This window comes from Hyperolius riggenbachi, chromosome 9 (assembly GCF_040937935.1).
Source record: "Hyperolius riggenbachi isolate aHypRig1 chromosome 9, aHypRig1.pri, whole genome shotgun sequence".
NCBI classification, from domain to species: Eukaryota; Metazoa; Chordata; class Amphibia; order Anura; family Hyperoliidae; genus Hyperolius; species Hyperolius riggenbachi.
The window spans coordinates 218,573,351-218,596,652 of record NC_090654.1 but is presented as its reverse complement, the minus strand read 5'-3'; the positions used below and the strand labels follow the sequence as shown (position 1 = coordinate 218,596,652).

The window sequence follows — 23,302 nt, the reverse complement described above, 5'->3', positions numbered from 1 at the left end:
TGGAGGGTTTGTACAGACCCTGATAGGGCATCAATAAGAGTTATGTGGGTGCCCAGTACTTGATTGATGTTGTCCACCGAAGCGGCAAGTACACCCAGACAATCAGTGTTTGCGTCCATTTTGTATTTGGGTCTGGCGTTCTGTAACGATCGGTGGGCGCAGAGAGTATCTGATTTACCGGTGATCTGCAGTATCGCCGGAAATACAGATATATACCAGATTATAAGTGATCTGCAGTCTCACCGATAATCCGATATACAAACTAACCTCTGTTCGCCTGAGTAGAGTGTAGTGTTTTGGTGTAACAGTAACACTAGGAGGCCTAGGCCTCAGTGCAGCAAGGAGAACTGCACGTATTCCTTCTGCAGACCTGAGCTCTCCAAGACGGGAGGAGTCAGACTGACAGTAGGAAGGAAAGTCCGAGAGTGACACTCAGGAAGAAGTGTCACTAACAGGACTGGGAACCGCCTCCAATCGTGAGGTCGGTTCTCGAGGTCAGACAAGCCAGGTCGTACACACACGGACAGATAAAGTACAAATACAGTAGGCAAAGGCGGAGTCAAAGTACAGGCAGGGTTCGGCAACGGGGTATCAGATATATCGGGGTACAAAATCAGGAGGCAGAAACAGAGTCTTGGAACGAGCCGAGGTTCGGCAACAGAGTATCAGAAATATCGAGGTACAAGGTCAGAGTTCAGGAGGATAGTCGAGGCAGGCAAAAGTCATAACATATAATCACAATCAAACTAGTACTTTAGCTATCAAATATCTAGCTAAGTGTAGGATTACAGCTCCAGCTGGTCCCGGCACACTTCAGGATCTGACTACGGATCTGGGTGCTCCCACGTATGTGATCGCACGCCAGACAAAGAGCAAGTGAACAACCAGCAGTATATATACTCTAGGACCTTTCCAGGACCTCCCTAATTGCTGGTCCAATGAGAGCAGTGGAATTTGTCAGCTGACCCAGCTGGTCAGCCGACACCCTTCTAACTGTTATTTAAACTCTGCCTTTCTGCTCGCGCGCGTGTAAGTCTGAATCTTGGTGGACTATCAGTCCCAGCCACACCAGTACTGTCATGCAATGTATCTAGTGCGGGGGCCGCCTCTGATGCGGATTCCGCCGCACTGCCTATGCGGCATGCAGCGTTTTTTCCGCGTTGTGACGCCATGCTGGACGCGGAAACAGCCGCCTCACCTTGAGAGACGGCGGCATTTCCGCGTTTCCTTACACCATATTGACCAATTACATACTGTTGATGGGGACTTCAACGGGGATTTTTTTGGGATGGAGACTACCATTATCCATGTGCGATCATGTTGATTGATTTTGATATTGATTTTTGTTTGTTTGTTATCCAATTTTTATGAATTTTTATGGATTTTTTGGTGTATGTTTTTTTCTCTGTTTTCAGTTGCTCCTGCTTGTAATTGTTTTTGCCTGAGGAAGCGGGCTTGTGTCCCGTGAAACGCGTTGCAAACTGTTTTTTTTGGAGTACTAAATTGATTAAATTTGTTTTACCATACAAAGTGGTCCTTTGTTGCTTGTAGGGTTGGCAAGTCCACCATTGCCACCCGCCATTTTATGGTTTTTAAATTGGCACTATTTTTATTCTATTGGCGCCTCTGTTTTTTTCATTTACGCTATTATCCACCTGGTGGATTGGTGTGGACACCCTTTTCTTCTCCACAGAGAGCGACTTCTTAACCTGAGCGGGGACAGGTCTAATCTCCCCGTCTGTGATACAAGTGGTTGCCTAATCTCGGCAACCCACACTTGTGAGTATAATTTACTATTATTTACTCTTTATATCAACTGATCTACAATAATACACTATTGGAGGCTCTTGATTGTTCCTTTTTCTCTCTCCGGTTCACATTAGCGTTCCCTGTTCGGATTCGCCGGGCCGGATCCGGACCGTATACTGTACAAACGGAACGTACGTTCCGCATAGCAATGCAAAGGCTATGCGGATGTTCACACGTGTCCGTTCCATACAGTACGGAGCCGGACCGGATCCGGACTCCGGACACTTTTACAACATGCGCTATTTTTTGGGCCTGGATCTACGGCCCACGCACCTGGACCAGAGCCGGACCTGAGCCTGACAGCACCATCCGGAACACAGAAACCAATGGGAAATGGAAGGCCCAGAACACACTGCCTACAAACACCTGACGTTCTACCCCACTTCCTATGCGTATCCAAGCGGCCATTTCAGATGGGGACACATGGGCCAAGCATGTCTGGAGTGGAGCAGCAGTGACAGACGTGCTGGAGCTGTTTGGCAGAATGTCGGAGGTGGAGGTGAGGCCTACAGCGGAGGAACCTGATTCTACAGGTGCACCAGGTGCACCTTCTGCTGATCCCAACATTTTTTTATTTAAAATTTCGCTATTTTTTGCCCACGGATCCGGATGGCAGCCTGATGCATGCCTGATGCAAACGGACCGGATCCGGATCGGAACCGTACGGTTCCGATCCGGATCAGGTCCTGATCCAATCAGGATCCGATCAGGATCCGGTCCGTTTGCATGGCAAAACGCAAGTGTGAACGGGGTCGAAGTGAACCCCATCTCTCCTAACAGGAAATAACAGGTACATAGGTCTCAAGGCTGTATGGAGAGGTGCACAGCTTCAGTTCAGTTAAATTGCTTTCAGAGTTTGTCTTGTTCATTTATTGATATGGTTAGGCTTTAAAGGACACCTGAACTGTGAGGGATATGGAGACGTTCATATTTATTTCCTTTCAAACAATATCAGTTAACGGGCATCCTACTGGTCTCTTTGGCTGTAGTAACCTCTGGATCAAAATTGTCTGTGGAGCCGCACTCTTTCGGCTACCCAACGATAGGGTGGAGTGTACAGAGATGACTTCATTGGTACCTCAGGAACTTCAGCCAATGAATAAATCCATTCCACCTCCTGTTAAGTGACTTAAAATGTATTAAGTTATCATGTAAAACAATAAAACATAGCTGTGTGGGAGCTACGGTCCGCTGTTTCGGGCTGGTGCCCTTTCTCAAGCCCCCCAGGGTGTGGTGTTGTTTCTGTAAAATGTGCATTTACAATGCTGTTTTTTTTTTCCTTTTTAGACAAAAACCTCAAGACTGAAGGATTCACACTGGAGTCATGCCGCAGTATGATTGCTCTTATGGATGTATCCTTGTTCAATTAATCTGACATGAAAACTAGGAGTGCTGTGTCCGAGTACCCCATTATTATTATTTAGTGTTTATATAGAGCCGGCATCTTCCCCAGTTTTGTTTTACACTTTTACAGTACAAATATAGTCTTGCCACTCACTATGCCCCAGAGGAGCTCACAATCTAATCCCTACCATAGTCATATGTCCATCATAGTCTAGGGACAATTTAGGGGGAAGTCAGTTAAGTTATTTGTATGTTTCTGGAATGTGGAAGGAGACCAGAGTACCTGAAGGAAACCCACGCAGACACGGGGAGAACATACAGACTCTGTAAAGTGCCAAAATTGATGCCCCTATTTTCCCAGAATGTCCTTTGGAACCCTCACAGTCCCTTTTTACCATGCTTTCTATGGTATCTGCTATTAATAATAATAATAATAATATTTTTATAGCACTTTTCCACCTGGAAACTCCAAGCGCTGCAATAGCTGTCACCAGATTGAGCGCAATCTCCCACAAGGCAATTTTGCACAAAGGTCCTCAGCCCTATAATGTCCCACCTGATATAACTGTCTGAAAAGTGTCAGGGGTAATGCAAGTCTAACATTTTAGGGATAACTGCTTTAACCACCTTACAACCGCCTAATGGCAATTGGCAGCCACAAGGTTGCTCCCCCAGGACCGCCTAATGCCGAAAGGCATCAATTCCTTTGGGAGGAGATTAGTGGGGATCGAGCGCGCTAATGCGCGCACATCCCCGCTTGAGTGACGGTGCTCCGCTTGGTCAACAGTCTGCTATCACAGCTAGCTGACTGTTAAACGATGTCTATTTACATTGTACAGAGCTGCAAACTACTGCAGCTCTGTACTGGGGACAGCCATGTCACTCGGCTGAACCCTGGAGGGGAAAAACAAAGGATCGCTCTCATAGGCTAATGCCTATGAGAGACGATCATGCTGATTGGCTTTTGGGGGGAGGGAGAGAGGGGCGGAGGGTGAAAATAAAAAAAATTAAATGTTTTTATTAAAATAAAGAAAGAAATAAAAAAATTAATTAAAAAAAACAAAGCCCTGCAGCAGCAATCAGAACCCACCAACAGAAAGTTGTGTTGGTGGGCAGAAAAGTGGAGGAGGGATCCATTTGTGTGCTCAGTTGTATGGCTCTGCAGCGAGCTGTTAAAGCTGCAGAGCACTGAATAGTAAAAACTAGCCTGGTCATTAGGGGGGTGTAAACCTATGGTCCTTAAGTGGTTAAGGTAGACCTATGCTCATACTGCTTACTGGCCTTAGTTAGCAAGTGTGACTGTTTGGTGTGATAAAAACACCGTACAAAGGGAAAAAACACAGAGACAACGGGAGCCCAAATGGTGCAGTACTTCACAGTGATCAGTAATAAAAAGATGGTAAGTAAGAAATACTCACAAAGGTGGGTTGCAGAAGGGTAACCAACCACTGAAAGCAGGTGGAAATGTACAAACCCGACCCCACTCGGGTTTCCAGACACAGCTGGAAGTGGTCGCACTCTTGTAACAAAAAACAACTATTGACCTAATGGGTGGTCGAAGCCACCAGGGATCAAATGGGGGAGGCACCCCTCCAACAGAAGGGTGAAGGCACAAGAAGTGGGAAAGAGTGAGGTGCCTCCTTTGTGGACACAAAAACAAAAACACATAGATCCTGGGGAGAACTATTCATACTTGCCTAACAAAAACACATTTCCTCCATAACCCCTTGCCCTGAAAGAGTTTCTTTTTGTCCTCAAAAAGCTGCTGAGCTGCCCTTTACCCACATTCATGTCCAGACTATGAGTGGAAGTGTCTGCAGACTGGAACAAACGTAGGCAAAAAGAGGCACCCAAAATGATAAAATAATGAAAGGAATAAAAGATTCGTGTTTGGAGGGATGCTTACCTCCAGAAGGACCACATAGGGTAGATATTGGTGGAAAATGGCTTTATAATCTCTTTCACAGTTGCAGCTGGCTTCTCCAAGTACAAAGTCTAATAACAAACCAAAACTCATAATATAGTGATCTACCATATAATTGTTCCATAATTATGGCTGGATAGTGTACTGGTTAATGGCACCACCTTTGACATGGGAGACCAGGGTTTGAATCCTGGCTAGGGTCAGTACCTATTCAGTAAGGAGTTCAAGGCAAGACTCCCTAACACTGCAGGGTGGCCTCTTGAGCGCGTCCCAGTGGCTGCAGCCCTTGAGTGCTTTGAGTCAGACAGGAGAAAAGCGCTATATAAATGTTTGGATTGGATTAAATATAAAAATCATAATTAAGGAAAAAGTATTTCTGTGTTGTAAACATTTCTCCAATACATCAATTCCATATAGAGCATACATAAATACATCATTTAGTGAAATGTGTGCTGGAACGTGCTTTAAATAATCAATTAGCTAAAGAAATGTATTAAATAAGCAAATATTTCCAAATATCAACCAAATAGTAATTTCCATTAAAATGTGTCATACAAAGTATATTTTAAATTAAATACTAATAAGCAGTATAACAAATTTCATTAATACCAAATAACTTACAGATCATAACTGTGTTTAAAAATCTTACACAAGTATGTATCTTCAAGGACTAAACTAAAATACAGTATATACTGTAGAAAATAGACTTTTATGCTTTATAATTAAAGAAAAAGATAAAAGACAACATAAAGTATTTTAACAATCTTAACGCTTTATGGCAGTTTGCTTTTTGCTTAAAAATTAACACAATTATGTATCTTCAAGGACTAATTCTAAAATATATGGAACGTCTACGGTACTTTTATGGTTTATAATTAAAGAAAAATATATTTATATAAAGTATAAAGAATAAAGTAATTTAACAATTTCAACACTTTAAAGCAGTTCAGCTTTTGCTTAAAGGATACCCGAACTGACTTGTGGCATAATGAGCTAGACATGTGTATGTACAGTGCCTAGCGCACAAATAACTATGCTGTGTTCCTTATTTTCTTTCTTTGCCTGAAAGTGTTAAATATCAGGTATGTAAGTGGCTGGCTCAGTCCTGACTCAGACAGGAAGTGACTACAGTGTGACCCTCACTGATAAGAAATTCCCCTTTTTACCTCTTTCTTGCTCTCAGAAGCCATTTTCTGCTAGGAAAGTGTTTTATAGTTGGAATTTCTTATCAGTAAGGGTCACATTGTAGTCACTTCCTGTCTGAGTCAGGACTGAGTCAGCCACTTATATATCTGATATTTAACTCTTTCAGGCAGAATAAGAAAAAATAGAACACAGCATAGTTATTTGTGTGCTAGGCACTGTACATACACATGTCTATCTCATCATGTCACATGTCAGTTCGGGTATCCTTTATAAAAATTATGAGGTAATAATCATGTTTGAATCATTTTTAGACTGTAGCTATGTGTGAAAACACTTATAAAATGCTATAAATGGTTTGTATACAATAATAGCTAGTTACTAGTTAGTTACTAGCAACTTGTGAAAACGTTTTGGGAGAAATGTGGTGAAAATCAGTTTATTTTCTTTTATAAATTGTTTATGAATGAATATTGTAAAAAAAAAAAAAAAAGCACTTTTATCAATTAAGTTATTTTCACTACAGTTCCTCTTTAACTACTACTGGACCTTGCTCTTTGAAATCTACGCCCTGTTTTGATGGCTATCTGGCTGCCAGGGCGTGGAGTTCAATTCCTCACTGATGCACGCATCTGCCGTTTTCGACGCTCCCACCGATCTCACTACTGAATCCCCTCCTTCTTCCGCCACAGCTCACTCGGCTCTGAACTCTTTATGACTGCAGAGTTCAACTCTCATTGGCTTACATTGAAAGACAAGGCCAGGAGCCAATGAAAGCAGCTCCTGGCCGGCTCACAGGAACTCTGCCGTCATAGAGATGGCAAGGTGGGTGGCCCAGGTTCTCGACATGTGGTGGTGACGGCGGTTACGTGCGGCGATTTGTCGGGATTCAACCTTTTCTGTACCAGCAGTCTCTGGTCCTTAAAGGGGCAGAGACCACTGGTACTTAAGTGGTTAAGATGTAGCACTAATACTTTTATAAACTGTGCAGGAGAAAACATCATACTGAGTTGTTCATTTATTATGTATTTTTGCTAAGATTTATAATAAATGAACTAGTATTTTCAGCAACAAATGCATTCTTTGCATTTATTGAGTCAGCCCTTCAGTACGAGAAATCACTTCCATACAAAATAATAAGTTGAATCCCTGACCCCCACTCTGCACAGACTGATGGATGTGGCCGGCTGAACCTGCAGGAGTTTCAGCACCTCTGGAAAAAAATCAAGGAGTGGCAGGTAAAGGCATAGACTGCAGATGTGTTGGTAAATATGGCAGCTTACTATTGTAAAAGCACAGTAACTCAGTCAACCAAACACAAACCATCTTACATTTAATTCTGGTAATATGAAATGGAATTGCCTGGTATAGATTACTGGACTTTGAACACCATTAATGAATGTGCCAGTGTTGCTTTGTTTCTACAGACTAAAGTCAACATTTAGTGGAAACCTACAGGAGAGTTCTTAGTTCCGTCATGCTAGAATCCCACACATCGTTTTTTTCTTGCACATCACATGTGTTCATCTGCTTGTTAGGCTGAATTCCCATTTGAACAAATCCACTAACCACTAATGAGAGCGGACAGTGTAGTGTCTGCTCAGACAGTTCGCTGTGGTCTGGCAGGAGAACAAACGGAATACGTTTCAACCATAGGCGCTATATGGAAAAATTGTGGACAGCATAGAAGTGCGGACCCCTTACTGCAACGGATTAAAATTGCTGTTAAATTGCAAAAGCCTGATGGGAGCCGAATATCTAGAGTGCTGTGATTGGCTTCTTGTGAGACAGAGCCTACCATACTCCTATCCTGAAACGAATGTAAAGCCCATCTGGCATTCAGATTTAGAACAATTTAAGCACCCCTTATTACTAACTGGACCTAGCAGTGGCTCTGAGAGTGGTTTTTATAATGTGCCTGACTCATATTGCTCAGATAATGCAGTGAGAAAGCAGATGCGCTGATAACTATATCGGAACCCCATTTTAGAGCCCATACAATACACTAGTGAATATTCACCTGTGAATATGTTCAGTATATATTTTCAGTTTCCTGCAAAACATGTACTGTTGGTGGGATTTGAGGACAGGGTTGGGAAGCTCTGGACAATAAGACCACTTAGGCATTTTTAGGGTGTGTACACATTGTGTGTACACATATCGAATTTTGATTGACCAAAGAGGGGCCATTTTTACCACCCCATGCAGTATGAGGGCCTATGTATTTTGAATACCATGAGCAGATTGTGTAGCAAGCTCTCATATTACGTCGAGGTGGTAAGATGGGTCAGTAGGGATGGCCCTGCCTAAAAGAACTCACAAAGAAGCATGTGATCAGTTTGATCAGCTGATAGATTTGTAAAGGCTTTGACTTGCTGGTTATGATCATGCATGAAACCAGGAAGTCATCACAGCAAAGCAGAACCTTACAAATCTATCAGCTGATTAAACTGATCACATGCGTTTCCGTAAGTTCTCCTACTACAGTAGACAGGGCCATTCCTATTGGCCAATCTTACCACCCCTATGTAGCATGAGAGTTTGCCTACACATTCTGTTCATAGTATTCAAAATATGTTGGCCCTTACACTACATGGAGGTAGTACTCTTTCTGTCAAAAATTCACCTTGAACAAATTATTACTCATGTCTAGACAGGATTAGTATCACCTACGTGATTTTTTTTCTGTAGGAGAAACCATGGAAAAGCATGTGATCATCAGTTTGATCATGTGATCAGTTCATAAGTCTCTGAATGCCTGGTTGCAATCATGTTATCATGTGTCACTTTTGCTTTCTATTGTCGCCTACGCAGGAAGTAGCTGGGATATGCTATTGTGAGCCTCCAGTCAGGGCTTAGAAACTGATCACATGATAAAATCAAGCCTTCTCCTATAGGAGATATTATGTACAAAAAATTGATTATCTCTGCTTTCAGGTTGTATTGCATGTGGCCTACTGAATTAGGCAGTGTTATATATTCTAATCTAGACTTGTAATATTTATTTTCTTCCCTAGAAAATATTTATCAAATATGATGCAGACAAGTCGGGAACTATTAACAGTTATGAAATGCGGAATGCTGTCAATGAAGCAGGTAATATTTTGTCATGAGTTAGAGAAAGTGACTCTAATGGATAATGGAAGACAGCAGTGACGAAGCTTAGGAGCTGTGGGCCCCGATGCAAGTTTTAGATTGGGGCCCCCCAAGCACTCTATACATAAGAATTGATACGGCGCACCAAAACCTGCCAATGACAACTACAGTGTCAGAGGTGGAAGAAGGGGATGGGGAGCAGTTTGTTAATGATTACCACTATTCAAAGTATCTACAGAAGTCATTATTGTGAGCACAGGATCAATAGAGAGCTAATACTGAAGTTCAGGGAGGGCCCTACGGGGCCCCTCTAGCCCAAGGGCCCCGATGCGGTCGCAACCTCTGCACCCCCTATTGCTATGCCCCTGGAAGACAGGTGGGAGTAGGAGGACTAAGAGAGTTTGGTGTAAATCACAAAATATGAGGAAGGGAGGTGTAAAAATGGTTATGAATTAAAGACCGGGGGAGTAATTGCATGCAGGAGACCAGTATGTGCCCTAATAAGGTGGGACTAGAAAAAGATCAAGACAATTTGAGACAGAAAAGTTTAGAGAGGAAATACTGGGGAATGGGAACCTTGTGGTGGTTAATAATTGGATAAATGGGAAAGTGAGTAAATAGACAAAATGGGCCATTGAGCATGGCTAATAGAAGAATTGGGCAGATGCAGTGGCATAGCAACAAAGGATGCAGATGTTCTTGAGGGCCTATCTATGAATCCATAATGGTAATGATCACCTTTATCTGTTCTCTGAATAGCATTAATCACTGACAAAATTATGAAAACGCGAACTGAAACTATACAGATGAGTTAATTAATTGTATGCATAGTACTACCGGCAAAAAGATAATTAGTAACAAAGAACAGAATCTCTTAATTTTTATTTGAAGTTTTAGATTATAATGTTTAAAGCATGCCTCTGGTGTCCAGTAAAAGCTACTCGATCCTCTAATGGGGCACGTTATAAGAGGCTGCAAACTGCATTTGATGCAAATATCACCGGAGCCCTGTATCAGCTGGGCTTTGGCATGTAGCCCCATCCCTTTGAAGAAAATGTCAACAGCCTTTCCTTTATCTACAGCCCTGGAGATAAAAGGTCAAGGCCCTTTTCTTCAAGGGGGCAGGGCTACATGCCGGAGCTTGGATGATACTGGGCTCCAGTCACACTAATTGTTATCTAAAGCAAATGTTATAACTATTAAAGGATACAGTAAATTTTACTGGTCAATAGAAGCGCGCTTTAAGACCATGGTAAAAAGTGCTTCATTCAGCTGCAAAACAAACAGAAGTAATGACCCTTTGACCTTTTCAGCACCAAAATATTATCAGCAATGTTTCCTCAGCCAGAAGAAAGTGTTTTGCCTTTCATTACTTTTGAAGACATGGCATTAAATTCAACATTCTGTTTGCCTCATTTGCACATATAACAGAGATATTTTTGCCACTTGCTATACAGGAAAACAGTAAGAAACTTTATACAATTTCTTAGTAGGACCACGACTAGCTGTACCAATGCGTATCTCATCATATCACATCAGTTCAGCTTACATCTCTCACACTGCAGCTGTTCTTTGAAAGCAGGCTTTGGTATAGTGAATATATATATCTATATATCTATATATATCTATATATATCTATATATATATATATATAGTGCTTGGTGGAGGGTTGTGTATGTAAAAGCTGCACTGGAACCTTTGGCTCTGTAGCTATGTCACTGGACTGGGCAGATGAGTGACAAATAACAGTAATTGGCAGGAGAGTGTCTGATGTTAGAAATGAGCAGATGAATGATTAATAGAGGAAGAGAGAGGATTCATTAGAGGTCACAGAGTAACATAGAACATGAACTGGAGAAGCCAGTGATATATAGACAACAGCTTAGACATCTATAGTTAACTGTATTACCTGAAGATGCCCACACTTGCTTCATCAACTCTGGAAGTAGAAACTGGAGGCATACAAGCAGAGGAAGGCATCTTACACACATGAAATAAAGCTAACTAAGACAGAAACATATGGGGGATTCTGCAATTTTCAACAATTGTAGTTCTCAACCTGAATTGATCAGTATTTAATATTTCAGCATTAATATTTTTTGGTGGTACCCGGGACTTGGTCATTCCCTCCCTAGTGTTTGTCTTTGTGTGTGTGTGGGTAGGTGTCACTTGAGGAGTGGGTAGGTGTCATTTTTAAGACACCATTTAAGTGGTAAACAGTCTATAACTACTGCATACAATGAAAGTAAAGTGCTTATCTTGCCTGTGTCTAGTATGTTTTTTTTTTCTCAACATCCATATTCATCAGATAAACACTGATTTTTTAATGATGCAATTCCCCATCTAGGGTTCCATCTGAATAACCAGCTGTATGACATCATCACGATGCGCTATGCCAACAAGCATATGAACATCGACTTTGACAGCTTCATCTGCTGCTTTGTGCGTCTGGAAGGAATGTTCAGTAAGTTACTTGCCCTCTCATCTTAGCTTCCAGTGCAGATAATTATTTTACCTGATACTAATTATCTCTGTATCATATGCTGTAATTGCATAACTCCCAACTGTCCCTTTTTCGGAGGGACAGTCCCTTTTTGGGAGCTCTGTCCCTCTTCCCTCCTCATTTGTCCCTCTTTCAGGATTTTGTCCCTCTTCCTATGTAAATATATATATTTCTCTACTAAAAATGTTTCCATTGACTCTAAACTTTATTCCCATCCTTTAAATTGATATATTACTAATTTTAAAATGTTACTATGAAGGAAAATGAACCAGGATAGAAAGGACCAGTGGGGTTTGAATTATAAAACAACATATGTTTCTTATGAAATCGTTATGGTATGCGTGACTAGAGGTGTGGCGAGGGCGTGGCCAGGGGTGTGGCAGGGGTGTGGCTTAAGTGTCCCTTTTTCTCATCTCAAAAAGTTGGGCGGTATGTGTAATTGCATTATACACTTTCTTGTCTATAAAAATTTGGACTACCGTAGTTAGTGACAAGCTGACACAGGCAGCTCAGTTATTACAAAACAATGCAGTGGTTTTAGGCACTGATTGCAGTAGCTGGTCCATCCACATTCGCCCTAAGAGAAGTAAACAAGCTAAAAACATTTTAACATGAACAAGGCCTCAGCTCTTCCTTCTGTTCACAGATCAAAGTAGCATGCATGCACTTGTGTTCTTCTCTGACAAGCTGCATGATGGTTGCTGGTGCTTGAAGTGATGCATCTGAGGATGGGCAGATATCTTCCTGCCCATTAGTCTTGAGATCTGTCTATGTACAGTACATAGCAGGCATACACTAGCTCAGGAATGTCAAACTTCAGTCCTCAATGGTCGAGGGCCTCACACATTTTTGGCACAGCTCAAATTGGTTGATGGGACTTAACCAGGAAAGGTGTAGTTCACCAAGTAGAACACATTTCTTAATTTCTTTGTCCATCTTAACCACTGGCATGGATATGGCCCTAGAGGACTGGAATGCAACACCTGTGCACTAGTTGTTGGATCCAAGCTCCAACTGCTGTATCAGTTTCTGGCTTTTTGCTGATTGAGATAGTCAACAGGAGTTGACTATCTTAATCAGCAAAGAGCCAGAAACTGAAAGAGCAGTTAAAACTTGGATCCAACGACTTCTGTTGGAGCCTATGGACAATTGGCTTGACAAACCAGCTGAAAGCTACAAACCAGACGTGCACTGAAAGCTGGTATGCCATCAATTCAGTATAATGGAGACAGCAAATGCTGCTAATTTGGTGACTATACAGTAGAGTCCCCATTAACCGGAATTCAGGCATCTGGCAGTCTCGACTAACCGGCATGCCTGGTAGGACACAATGGTGCATTCTTAACTGACTTTACACAGCAGTGTGCAGTAGAAACTACTCATGAATCCTCGGGGTGCCGCCCTTTTCACTTCTTGCACTTCCCAGCTGCTTTGTGAAGTCCTCGTGTGGTTACCCTGAGTGTCACCTGACCCGCATCGGGTCACATGACGCATCAGGGCCGTGCAGCTGAAACCTGCAAGAAGTGAAAAGGATGGCGCCAGGAGGATTCATAAGTACTTTCAGGGGGTAGGGTATGGTTATATTTCAGGCCGGTTGCTTGACTTCTCAAACAACCTGCAAGCACACATTATCCAACATCAGACAATCCCCACCTGTGCTGGATAAATTAGACTCTACTGTACATGGCTTTTCTGTATTTAACTCCATCCATGCTGCCAAACAATATTGGGTCAAGTTGTTTTATACATTTTTACAGGAATTTTTGCAGCACAAATACTGTATGTTGTAGCCACAGGAGTGACTACTGGGGGAGCAGCATCTGTGGTCTAGGGGGGCACAGGGCTGTAGTCTGCCTCACCCTTCAGATCAGGTGTTGTGGCCACATTTGCTATGGGTGGAGGGAGTCAAGGTGACTGCACTGTTGTTGAAGGGGATCATCTTGGCCACGGTTGATATATGACACCTGGCAGATGCGTCCCAGGCCATGGGCTTCCCTAAGTGGAGAGAAGGAAAGGGGTGTGATCACTGGGGGCAGCTCCAAAGTTTTGCAAGGGGGCACCATAGTTTGTAGTTAGACCTTGTCCGTAGCAATACTTAAAATGAAACATTGCACCAGGCTGTATAATGTGCAATTAAGAGACAAAGGGCCTTTATTCAATTCACTTTTTCTAACTTTTTTCCTAGGAGGTCATTTATTATCTTCTGTGTAAAATACTTAGTTGGCACTCTGCAACTGAAAAATATTTGGAGTATTTTTTTGCTTGCTGATGGCTTGAAAGCATTTTATTGATAAGTTATGAAAACATCGCCTAGGAGAAAACTCAGGAGGAATGGTGAATTGTAATAAGGCCCACTGTACCTGTATGTACAGTACCTTTATGTCTACTCTTTGGGTCTGCATTGCTCAACAACAGCCCATCAAAGGAGATATGCGATTATCAACTCTTCTCAGCATACCTTTTAGATAGACATCAAGCACCAGTATAACTAATGCTGGGTACACACAATACGTTTTTCCACTCGATCAAACCCATCTATCGGGGGTAAAAACATATGGTGTATTTCCAGCATAAGAGTTGGTCATATTACAGATGCTGGGCAATGGGCATGAGCAGGGTGTGGCAACCAGGAATTTCATGTACACTATTATTTTTACTGATGTCTTATAGGAACGTTCTCTGAAGGTTGGCTTTCAAGTTCAATTTCTGTTGATTTTTGAGGTTCAGGTGTATTTTTTAATGTAACATTTATTTATTTTTCACAGGAGCTTTCCATGCATTTGACAAGGATGGGGATGGGATTATCAAGCTCAATGTACTGGAGGTAAATAGACAACGATATTGAGATGTGCAAAGTTATCTTATCTGTACTATGTGTTTGTCAGGGCTCGTTCACACTGTGCAATGCAACTGACCATTTCTTTACATCACAACTCTGTGACAGGGTGGCCATAGATCTGTAGACTTGGTGGCTGATCGATCATCAGATTTAATAATGATCAAATCTGATGAAAATCGGTGCTGCCAAAAGCGTGTCCGTTTGACAATTCAACCAATTTTGGGCTCAAATAGGTTGTTTGCATCGATCTTGCTGGAAAATCTCAGGCCAGCATGCTTGATCAGGTGCGTGGTGGTAATGGCGTGCGATATTGAGAACTGGACTAGTCCTCCTAATTTGCGTCCCCACGTTCAATACTCCAGCAACCACTTGGGCGCGAATGAGGAAGAGTGCGGAAATGGCGGAAGAAAGTATTAACACGTTGGGGTGGGCTTTGCATCTACATTTCAGGGGGACGTGGCCGAGGGCGGTGAAGCAACTTCACTAGGCTGACTCCTAACAGATTTCATGCCACAATCAATCAGCAATCGGTGTGCAGTTTATTGCGGCCAATAGATCTCTTTACAATTAGAGAGTATCCAAGCAGCTCAGGGTAACCCAAACCACTGGGAAAGTATAGGGGACTAAAAGATTCCAAAAAGCCCTCCTACTAAAAAGCAATGCTTGGTGTGATTTACCTTCTTAAAACAGAAGGTACTTGCGATAATTCAGCTGTGAACATTTGCAGTTACCCACAATGCACCACTACCGAATATGCAAATTATCTTTTTGCCCCTGAAGTCAGGCTTACACCCAGAACCGCTGGTGTATAGTATGCCTATATCGTGTTTTTAGTAGGAGGGCTTTTCAGTCTCTTTTAGTCCCCTATACCTTCCTAGTGGTTTGGGTCACCCCGAGCTGCTTGGTTACTCTGTTGTACTGGTCCAAGTCCTATCCCATAGAGCCATATCAATCCCTGCCATGTACTAAGGAGGACAAAAAAGTCTGAAACAGGCTGTCTACATGTGGGGTTGATGTGGCTCTGTAAAATTTAAAGCTATAGGTGTTCTATACACCAGCAGTTCTGGATGCTAGCCTGGTTTCAGAGGCATAAAGAGATCATTTGCATGTTCAGTAGCGGTGCATTGTGGGTAACTACAGATGTTCACTAAAAGCTGAATTATCGCAAATACCTTCTATTTTAAGAAGGCAAATCACACCAAGATTTCCGATTAGAGAGATCTGTCTTTTGGTCGATTGGCCACCTTTACTGTGCGTCGTCACTAATCCAATTCTGCCTGCCATTCACTATTAAAGAGAATAAAATAGGGAACTCCTGTACTCCTCAGCAGATTGGAGCCGATGCGCTGTGAGACCATGCTATGTTTCTCCCTAAAAGGAATATACCTCTTGCACAAGATTTTAGAATGTACAGTACTCCTATCCTTTCAAATGCTTTTTGTACAACAAATATATGAAAAGCTCAGTAAAATCAAATTAACTTTTTTTTTATATTCCAGTGGTTGCAGCTCACCATGTATGCCTAAAGTCACCATGGGCTACACTGACCTCAGCTCCTGTCTGTCATCCACTCCCATACAAGGACCGACTCAGGATCTCTGTTGCACATAGCAACACCTTTTTACCTCATAGATCTTACATATACTTTTCACAATATATTACTTCCTCAAACAGAAGTGTTCTGAGGGGTATTAGTTACTGCATGGAGTGTGATAGCCCTCCTGCACCCTTTACTCGTTATCTTTTTTGGCTTCCTCCTGTAGTTGGAGCAAAGGATATGATAATTTCCCCTGACTATAGTCACTGATCTGTATTAATGTTTACCAAGACTGGAAAGCACTCTCTTTGTGAGTAACTCTGAGGAGAGGCCTCTGCAGCAGATGTGAAGGTGAAATATATATCCGCAGGATAAGTAAGGGTTGCAGGACAGCAGGTGCAAGCCAATGGATTTAGCAAGCGATGGAAATGCCTTTAGATAGAAGGAATTCAGTAGTCTATGTCGATTAGTTGCCACTTGCTGTAAGACATATAGAAAGGCATAACAGTTAAAGGACACCAGACCCCGGGAAAAAAGATATCTAAGGAAATCATTGAGGTATGTCCATGCAGGATCCACATACCTCAGTGCATTGTCTGCTCCTCTCCTCGTTCTCCTGGTCGCTGTAATCACGCCTTGAAAAATCTGACTTTTGGCTAAGGCTGCTTACACACTAAGACGTTGAGCCTGTAACGCTCCCCCAACGCACAGCAATGTAACACAAGTGGGCTGTTCACACAGCCCACGTTGTGTTACATGTAACGCTGCACGTTCTGCCGAAAGTGCAGCATGCTACGGCGTTAGAGCGGCTATAGCCGCGTTAGACTGTTTGCACATGCTCAGTGGGGGGCGGAGAGGAGGCGGGGAGATGCAGCTACAGTAGCCGCGCACATGGCTACTTAATATTCACTGCACTGGCGCTGATTGGCCGGCGGGACCACGTGATGCGGAGTGTCTCGCTCCGCATCACGTGGTACCGTCGGCCAATCAGCGCCACTCTAGGTGACCTTATACGGATAGAGCCGCCTAACGCGGCTCACTCTACCGTCCTCTCCCGCACCACCATACGTTGCGTTAGGTGCACGTTATGCGACCTTAACGTAGCACCTAACGCAACGTCTTGGTGTGCAAGTAGCCTAAAGTCATGTTTTCAGACAGAGAGAGACAGGTTTGTGGCAATATTCCCTTTTATAACCATGCCATTACCTCCTCTACCCAGCCCCATTCACTTCCCTTAAAGGGAGGGCCTGGGAAGGCGATAGGAGGGAACATTGCAGCAAGCCTGCTTCTTCCTGTCTGAAAATTTGACTTTAGCCAAAAATCATATTCTTCAAGAAGTGATTACGGGGACCTGGGGGAACGAGGAAAGGAACAGGCAATGCACTGAGGTATGTGGATCCAGCATGAACATATCTCTGTGCTTACCTCAGGTAGCTTTGCTTGGGTCAGGTATGCTTTAAGGAAGGTCTCTGAAGGTTTGAGAAAACATGATGCCTCATCCTAAAAATGGTTTTACAATATTGCTAAGGTGGCATCACTTATAGAACAGATTAAGTATTCTGACAGCAAAACGCAACCCTTGTTAAAGAATGAAAGTCTTAAAAGTGGAACTCTACTCACGCACTGAAATATCTGTATGTAAACTGATTATAATGAACTTCTTGGCAGCCAATTGAACCATATACAACCTGGCCTACTGCATAGTTGAAGGGCACCTCCCCTTTCCCACAACTGTATGCCAACCATAAATGAGCATGAGGACACAGATCCTCACAGCACTATCAGCTTCTGCACCTCCAGGCTTTGGTGTTCAGGTTGTACAATCGAGTGGTGTGCTCCTTGACAAACAATCTCACCAATATGCCTTAAATAAGGACATGTTGAGCACTAGACCATTTATAAATGATTTTGGTGTTCAGGTGTTTACAGTAATGAAAGAAACACCGCCATAGAATTACACTTGAGCTAACAGGCCACCAGTACGAAACCGTTAAATTAGACACAGCACTGCGCCAATCATTTGGGCACCACTATAGCCTGTAATGTGATTTACAGCTGTAGCAGTACTCAGTGGCTAATTTGGATGCAGGCAATAGCCAGAACACAAATTAGCAAAAAAAAATGTGGCCACAGGCAATTGCCAGAGCCCAAATTATATGTCCCCACCCCGAATTGCTACAACTCAGTGGGGGAATAGTTTTTGAGGTCACCCAGGCATTTTAGCAAGAGCAGGGTGAGCTGTCTTTCAGCTTCACCCTGCTACCAAATTTGCCAGCAGCATTTTTACATGTACGCCCCCAGTATAAGTAATGTAGCTAATGATTTATAAAACTCTGTTTAGTATTTAAATTACATTCTGTTTACTGATCCTAGAAAGGCCAGCATAAGGGCCGGTGGAGAGGAACTCCTGTGCAAACACACTGCAAACTACAAGTGTACTAAAATCATACTGCAGTTGTCAAGTGCAGGCTAGCTGCTAGAAGTTACAAATCAATTCATATAATAAATCACTTAAAGGGATACTGTAGGGGGGTCGGGGGAAAATGAGTTGAATTTACCCAGGGCTTCTAATGGCCCCCCGCAGACATCCTGTACTCACGGAGCCACTCACCGATGCTCCGGCCCCGCCTCCGGTTCACTTCTGGAATTTCAGACCTTAAAGTCTGAAAACCACTGTGCCTGCGCAGCTGCATCCTCGCTCCCGCTGATGTCACCAGGAGACTATTGCACAAGCCCATTATGGTCTTTGGTCTGCGCAGTATGCTCCTGGTGCCATCAGCGTGAGCGAGGACACAGCAATGCAGGCGCAGTGGTTTTCTGACTTTAATGTCCGAAATTCCAGAAGTGAACTGGAGGCGGGGCCGGAGCATCGGTGAGTGGCTGCGCGGGCACAGGATGTCTGTGGGGGGCCATTAGAAGCCCCGGGTAACTTCAACTCATTTTCCCCCGACCCCCCTACAGTATCCCTTTAAAGCACACCTAAAATTAGAGGAATGTAGAGACCGACATATTCATTTTCTTTTAAACAATACAAATTGCCTTTCAGTCCTGATGAACCTCTGCCTCAATACTTTAAAGGGCAACTGAAATGAGAAGAATATGGAGACTGCCATATTTACTTCCTTTTAAACAATACCAGTTGCCTGGCAGCCCTGCTGATTTACTTCGCAGCAGTACTGACTACAGTGCTAAACCCCCCCTAACGACCAGCCCTTTTTTGGTTCACTGAGCTGTGCAGGCTTTTCAGCCTCCTGCACAGCCCAGCTAAGGAGTATGGCGATCATACTCACCTCCTTTTTTTGTCCCTAAGGGAACATGCCGCCAAAGGTGTCCAATCGCTTTTCCACTTTTTTTTTTTTTTTTTGCCTCATAGAGGCTCTCAGTGCCGCCATCCCCCTCCCTCTCCTTCCTCCCTCCCCTCCACCTCAGGGTTTGAACAGGACGGCGATCTGTCCTGTTCTTCGCCTTACATAGCCATCAGCCTATGAGAGGACGGCGATCCCCAGCCAATCAGAGGCCGGGGATTGCCGATCTCGTACTGATGTAAACAAAGGGGATTTCTTTCCCCTTTCGTTTACAAATAGTCTGCTAGCCGCGATCGGCGGATAGCAGGCTAATCACGGAGCAGAGGCAGGGAACGATCGCGCATGCGTGTGGCCGTTCCCTGGGAAATTGCAGCTCCAGGACTTGACGCCAACTGGCGTTAGGCGGTCCTGGGGCTGCCGCAGCGGTCATGCCCATTGGCGTGACGCGGTCGTTAGGTAGTTAACACCAGAATGTGGCTTATCTTTTAAGATCTGACAATAATGTCAGAAACCCCTGACCTCCATGTGCTTGTTCAGGGTCTATGGCTAAAAGTATTAGAAGCAGGATAGCCAGGCAACTGGTATTCCTTAAAAGGAAAAAAAAAAATATGGCAGCCACCATATCCCTCTAAGCCACAGACACTGAACAAGCATGCAGATCGGGTCTCTGACCAAAATCTGATTGGATAAGCCACATGCTTGTTTCAGGTGTGTGTTTTCAGACACTACAACGGCCAAAGAGTTCAGCAGCATGCCAGTCAGCTGGTTTTGTTTAAAATAAATATGGCAGCCTGGTGGTATGAATATACCGTATGCTTCTCACTTTAGATTCCCTCTAAACATAAAAGTGCCCTTATTAGTCCAAGAATAAAATCCAAGTTTAGTTTAGTGGTAAATTAACTCATAATTTTTTTTAAATTTATGGTTGAAAGCAGGGTGTGCTTTGTTAAAGCAGATATGAGACAGCCATCATCTCGCATGGTAATAGGATTTACTCCCCAATCTGTCCGTTCCTTCTGTTTTATGAATGTGATACTTTTAGTGTGTTGTTTGGCATTTAGCAGTTGGAGAGGAGTGACATTTCAGAATTGAATGCTCAATTTTTCTATGTAAAAGTGAAAATTGCTAGAGTACTAATAAACAGAAAATAGATAATCCTTGTACCGCTGATGTGATGTTGGTGTGGTTATTTGAACATTTCCGATACAATAAAGACTAATAGTCGTCAGTTATCCGAACCATGATGAACTTGAGAAATCAAGTGCCGATCCATTGTCCCTCCTCCCCCCTTCATAACAAAAGCATTAAAGTGGGCCTGAACTCTTGCACAGGACAGAAGGAAAACAGAGAAATGCACCCTGTATGTATTTAATGAGTTTAGCCTGTCTAACCCCCCCCCCCCCCTCATCTTTGACTGATCACAAGTGTAATTTGATCTCTCAGCTAAGTCAGCTGGCTGCCTCGGCAGAGCAGCTAATTTCTAAACACAGGATATTAACTATCCATAAAAGCAGGCAGTAGACACACTGCAGATTTATTAAAGGATTTGTATCAGCTGTAATAAAGATATGTTTTCTTTAAAGGTTATTATGCTGTTGCATATCTTTTAGAGCAGAAAGGACGTTCTGAATACAGGTCTGCTTTAAAGGGGAACTGAAGAGAGAGGTATATGGAGGCTGTCATGTTTATTTCCTTTTAATCAATACCAGTTGCCTGGCAGCCCTGCTGGTCTATTTCTCTGCAGTAGTATCTTATTAAAACCAGAAACAAGCATGCAGCTAGTCTTGTCAGATCAGACTTATAAGTCTGAACCACTGAAACACCTGATCTGCTGCATGCTTGTTCAGGGGCTATGGCTAATAGTATTAGAGGCAGAGGATCAGCAGGGCTGCCAGGCAACTGGTATTGTCTAAAAGGAAATAAACATGATAGCCTCCATTTCCCTCTCTCTTCAGTTCCCCTTTAAGGGAAAGTGAAAGACATATATCAGTGTAGGACATGGAGCTCAGCAGATGTAAGTGCAAATATTTTTAATAGATTTTTTACATGGTTTTCCAATATAAGAAGCATTTTTTTAAATTAAAGGATACCAGAATCCAAAGGCTCTGGTAAAATGAAAGCTGCAATGGATAGGGAGAGAAAGTTAGATACTTACCGCGTCTGATGTTCCCCGCCGGCAGCCGCCGGTCTTCTCCAATAGATGTCAGTGTCTGGGCGACTCTCCAGACCTCTAATGCTGGGTACACACTGAGATTTTCTGGCCGATTTACTGTCAGATCGATTATTTCCAACATGTCCGAATTGCTTTCCGAGCATTTTCCGATCGATTTCTGTTCACTTTAATAGCAAATTGATCGGAAAATGCTCGGGAAGCAAACCGGTTATGTTGGAAATAATCGATCTGACAGTAAATCGGCCAGAAAATCTCAGTGTGTACCCAGCATAACCCAGACATACAAAAACAGACAAGTACGCACACTCCCCCGCTTCCTCCGTCCCAGCGTCTGCGCTCCGCTCCACTGAAGAGCAAGTGCCAGTCTGACGCTTGCTTTTCAGTGGAGCGCAGACGCTAGGAAGGAGGAGGTGGGAGGTTGTGCGTACTTCTGCCCGTCATTATGTGACGGCAGAAGCGAAGACAATAGGACATACTGCGCATGCGCAGCATGTTCGGGTTAGAGGTCAGGAGAGTCACCCAGACACTGGCATCTATTGGAGAAGACCAGCAGCTGATGGCGGGGAATGACAGAAGTGGTAAGTATCGAATTATCTCTCCCTACCCATTGCAGCTTTCATTTTACCAGAGCCTCTGGGTTCTGGTTTCCTTTAAGGAAAATTAAAGTGATTCATTTTGTGTCTGCCCCATGTTCAGTGAAATGTGAATAATTCTGGCTTGCATACAAACAGCATGCAGCTTGAAATTTTGAAATTGGGATAATTAAATTGACTTAGATGTCCCAATTTTAAGCTGCACATAATTTGCATGAAATACGTATTAAAAATTTAATTATTTGCATTTCATCGACTATCTCTACTTGTACATCAAGATAATGCAATCCAAGCAGCGATAGCCCCACCTACACACAAAAGGTGGCCACACACCATACAATTAAAAGGTCCAATTTTTCACCAATTTGATTATTTCGATCAGTTGTCCCAAAAATTCGAGAGCTTTTCTTTGTTTTTCCCATTTTTTTTTTTTTCGATTTTTGGAGATTGTACAAATTACAGACCAACTTTATCAAGAATTGTATGGTGTGTGATGGATTGTCAATTACTTTATGTACAGTTCTAATCAATTTTTTTTCTGAGCTTTTAATGATTTAATTCATGATTGGGGAAACATTGAACATAGGTATGTGGTACATTGGTCAGATTTTTGAATTGTTACAATCAGAAAAATTGATTGCTATTCTTGAATTGAAAGAGAGTAAGTTCTGAGTTCAGGTCCACTTTAACAGAAAAAAAGAGAGAGAGAGACAAAAATGAGATAATTAATTTAAATTGTTTATTAGGTTACAATAGCCCTCAAATAATGACTTTATCAGATTTTTTGTGTGAAAAGTAGAACAAAAATTGAAAGGACTACAGAAAAAGGTGGAAAATCATGGAACAAAGGAAGACACGGAAGCCTGCAGAGACAGTTTAGAAACGTGGCACAATAAATTAGGGCTAAACTGCTACACAAGTTCCAAGTAATAACTCACAAGCCATGATAGGACCACTTGCCAGAGTTCTGTAATCACAAAAATACAGTATGTAATGAAGGAAAAATCATCAATCATATGCCAGATCGATTCTGAAA

At 42.8% G+C, this 23,302-nt stretch overlaps 1 protein-coding gene across 3 annotated transcripts in view; it reads left to right on the top strand.

Moving 5' to 3' along the window:
• The window catches only part of CAPN3 (calpain 3), a 196,813-nt gene extending 180,055 nt beyond the window's left edge, over nucleotides 1–16,758 (top strand). For all 3 annotated transcript variants that reach the window (XM_068254017.1, XM_068254016.1, XM_068254015.1), the window contains 6 exons: nucleotides 3,097–3,161; nucleotides 7,390–7,458; nucleotides 9,238–9,316; nucleotides 11,664–11,780; nucleotides 14,585–14,643; nucleotides 16,158–16,758. In XM_068254017.1, coding sequence (XP_068110118.1) covers nucleotides 3,097–3,161; nucleotides 7,390–7,458; nucleotides 9,238–9,316; nucleotides 11,664–11,780; nucleotides 14,585–14,643; nucleotides 16,158–16,184 — 416 coding nt within the window. In that variant the 3' untranslated portion in view covers nucleotides 16,185–16,758. The remainder of the gene's footprint in view (nucleotides 1–3,096; nucleotides 3,162–7,389; nucleotides 7,459–9,237; nucleotides 9,317–11,663; nucleotides 11,781–14,584; nucleotides 14,644–16,157) is intronic.
• The last annotated feature ends 6,544 nt before the right edge of the window (nucleotides 16,759–23,302 follow it).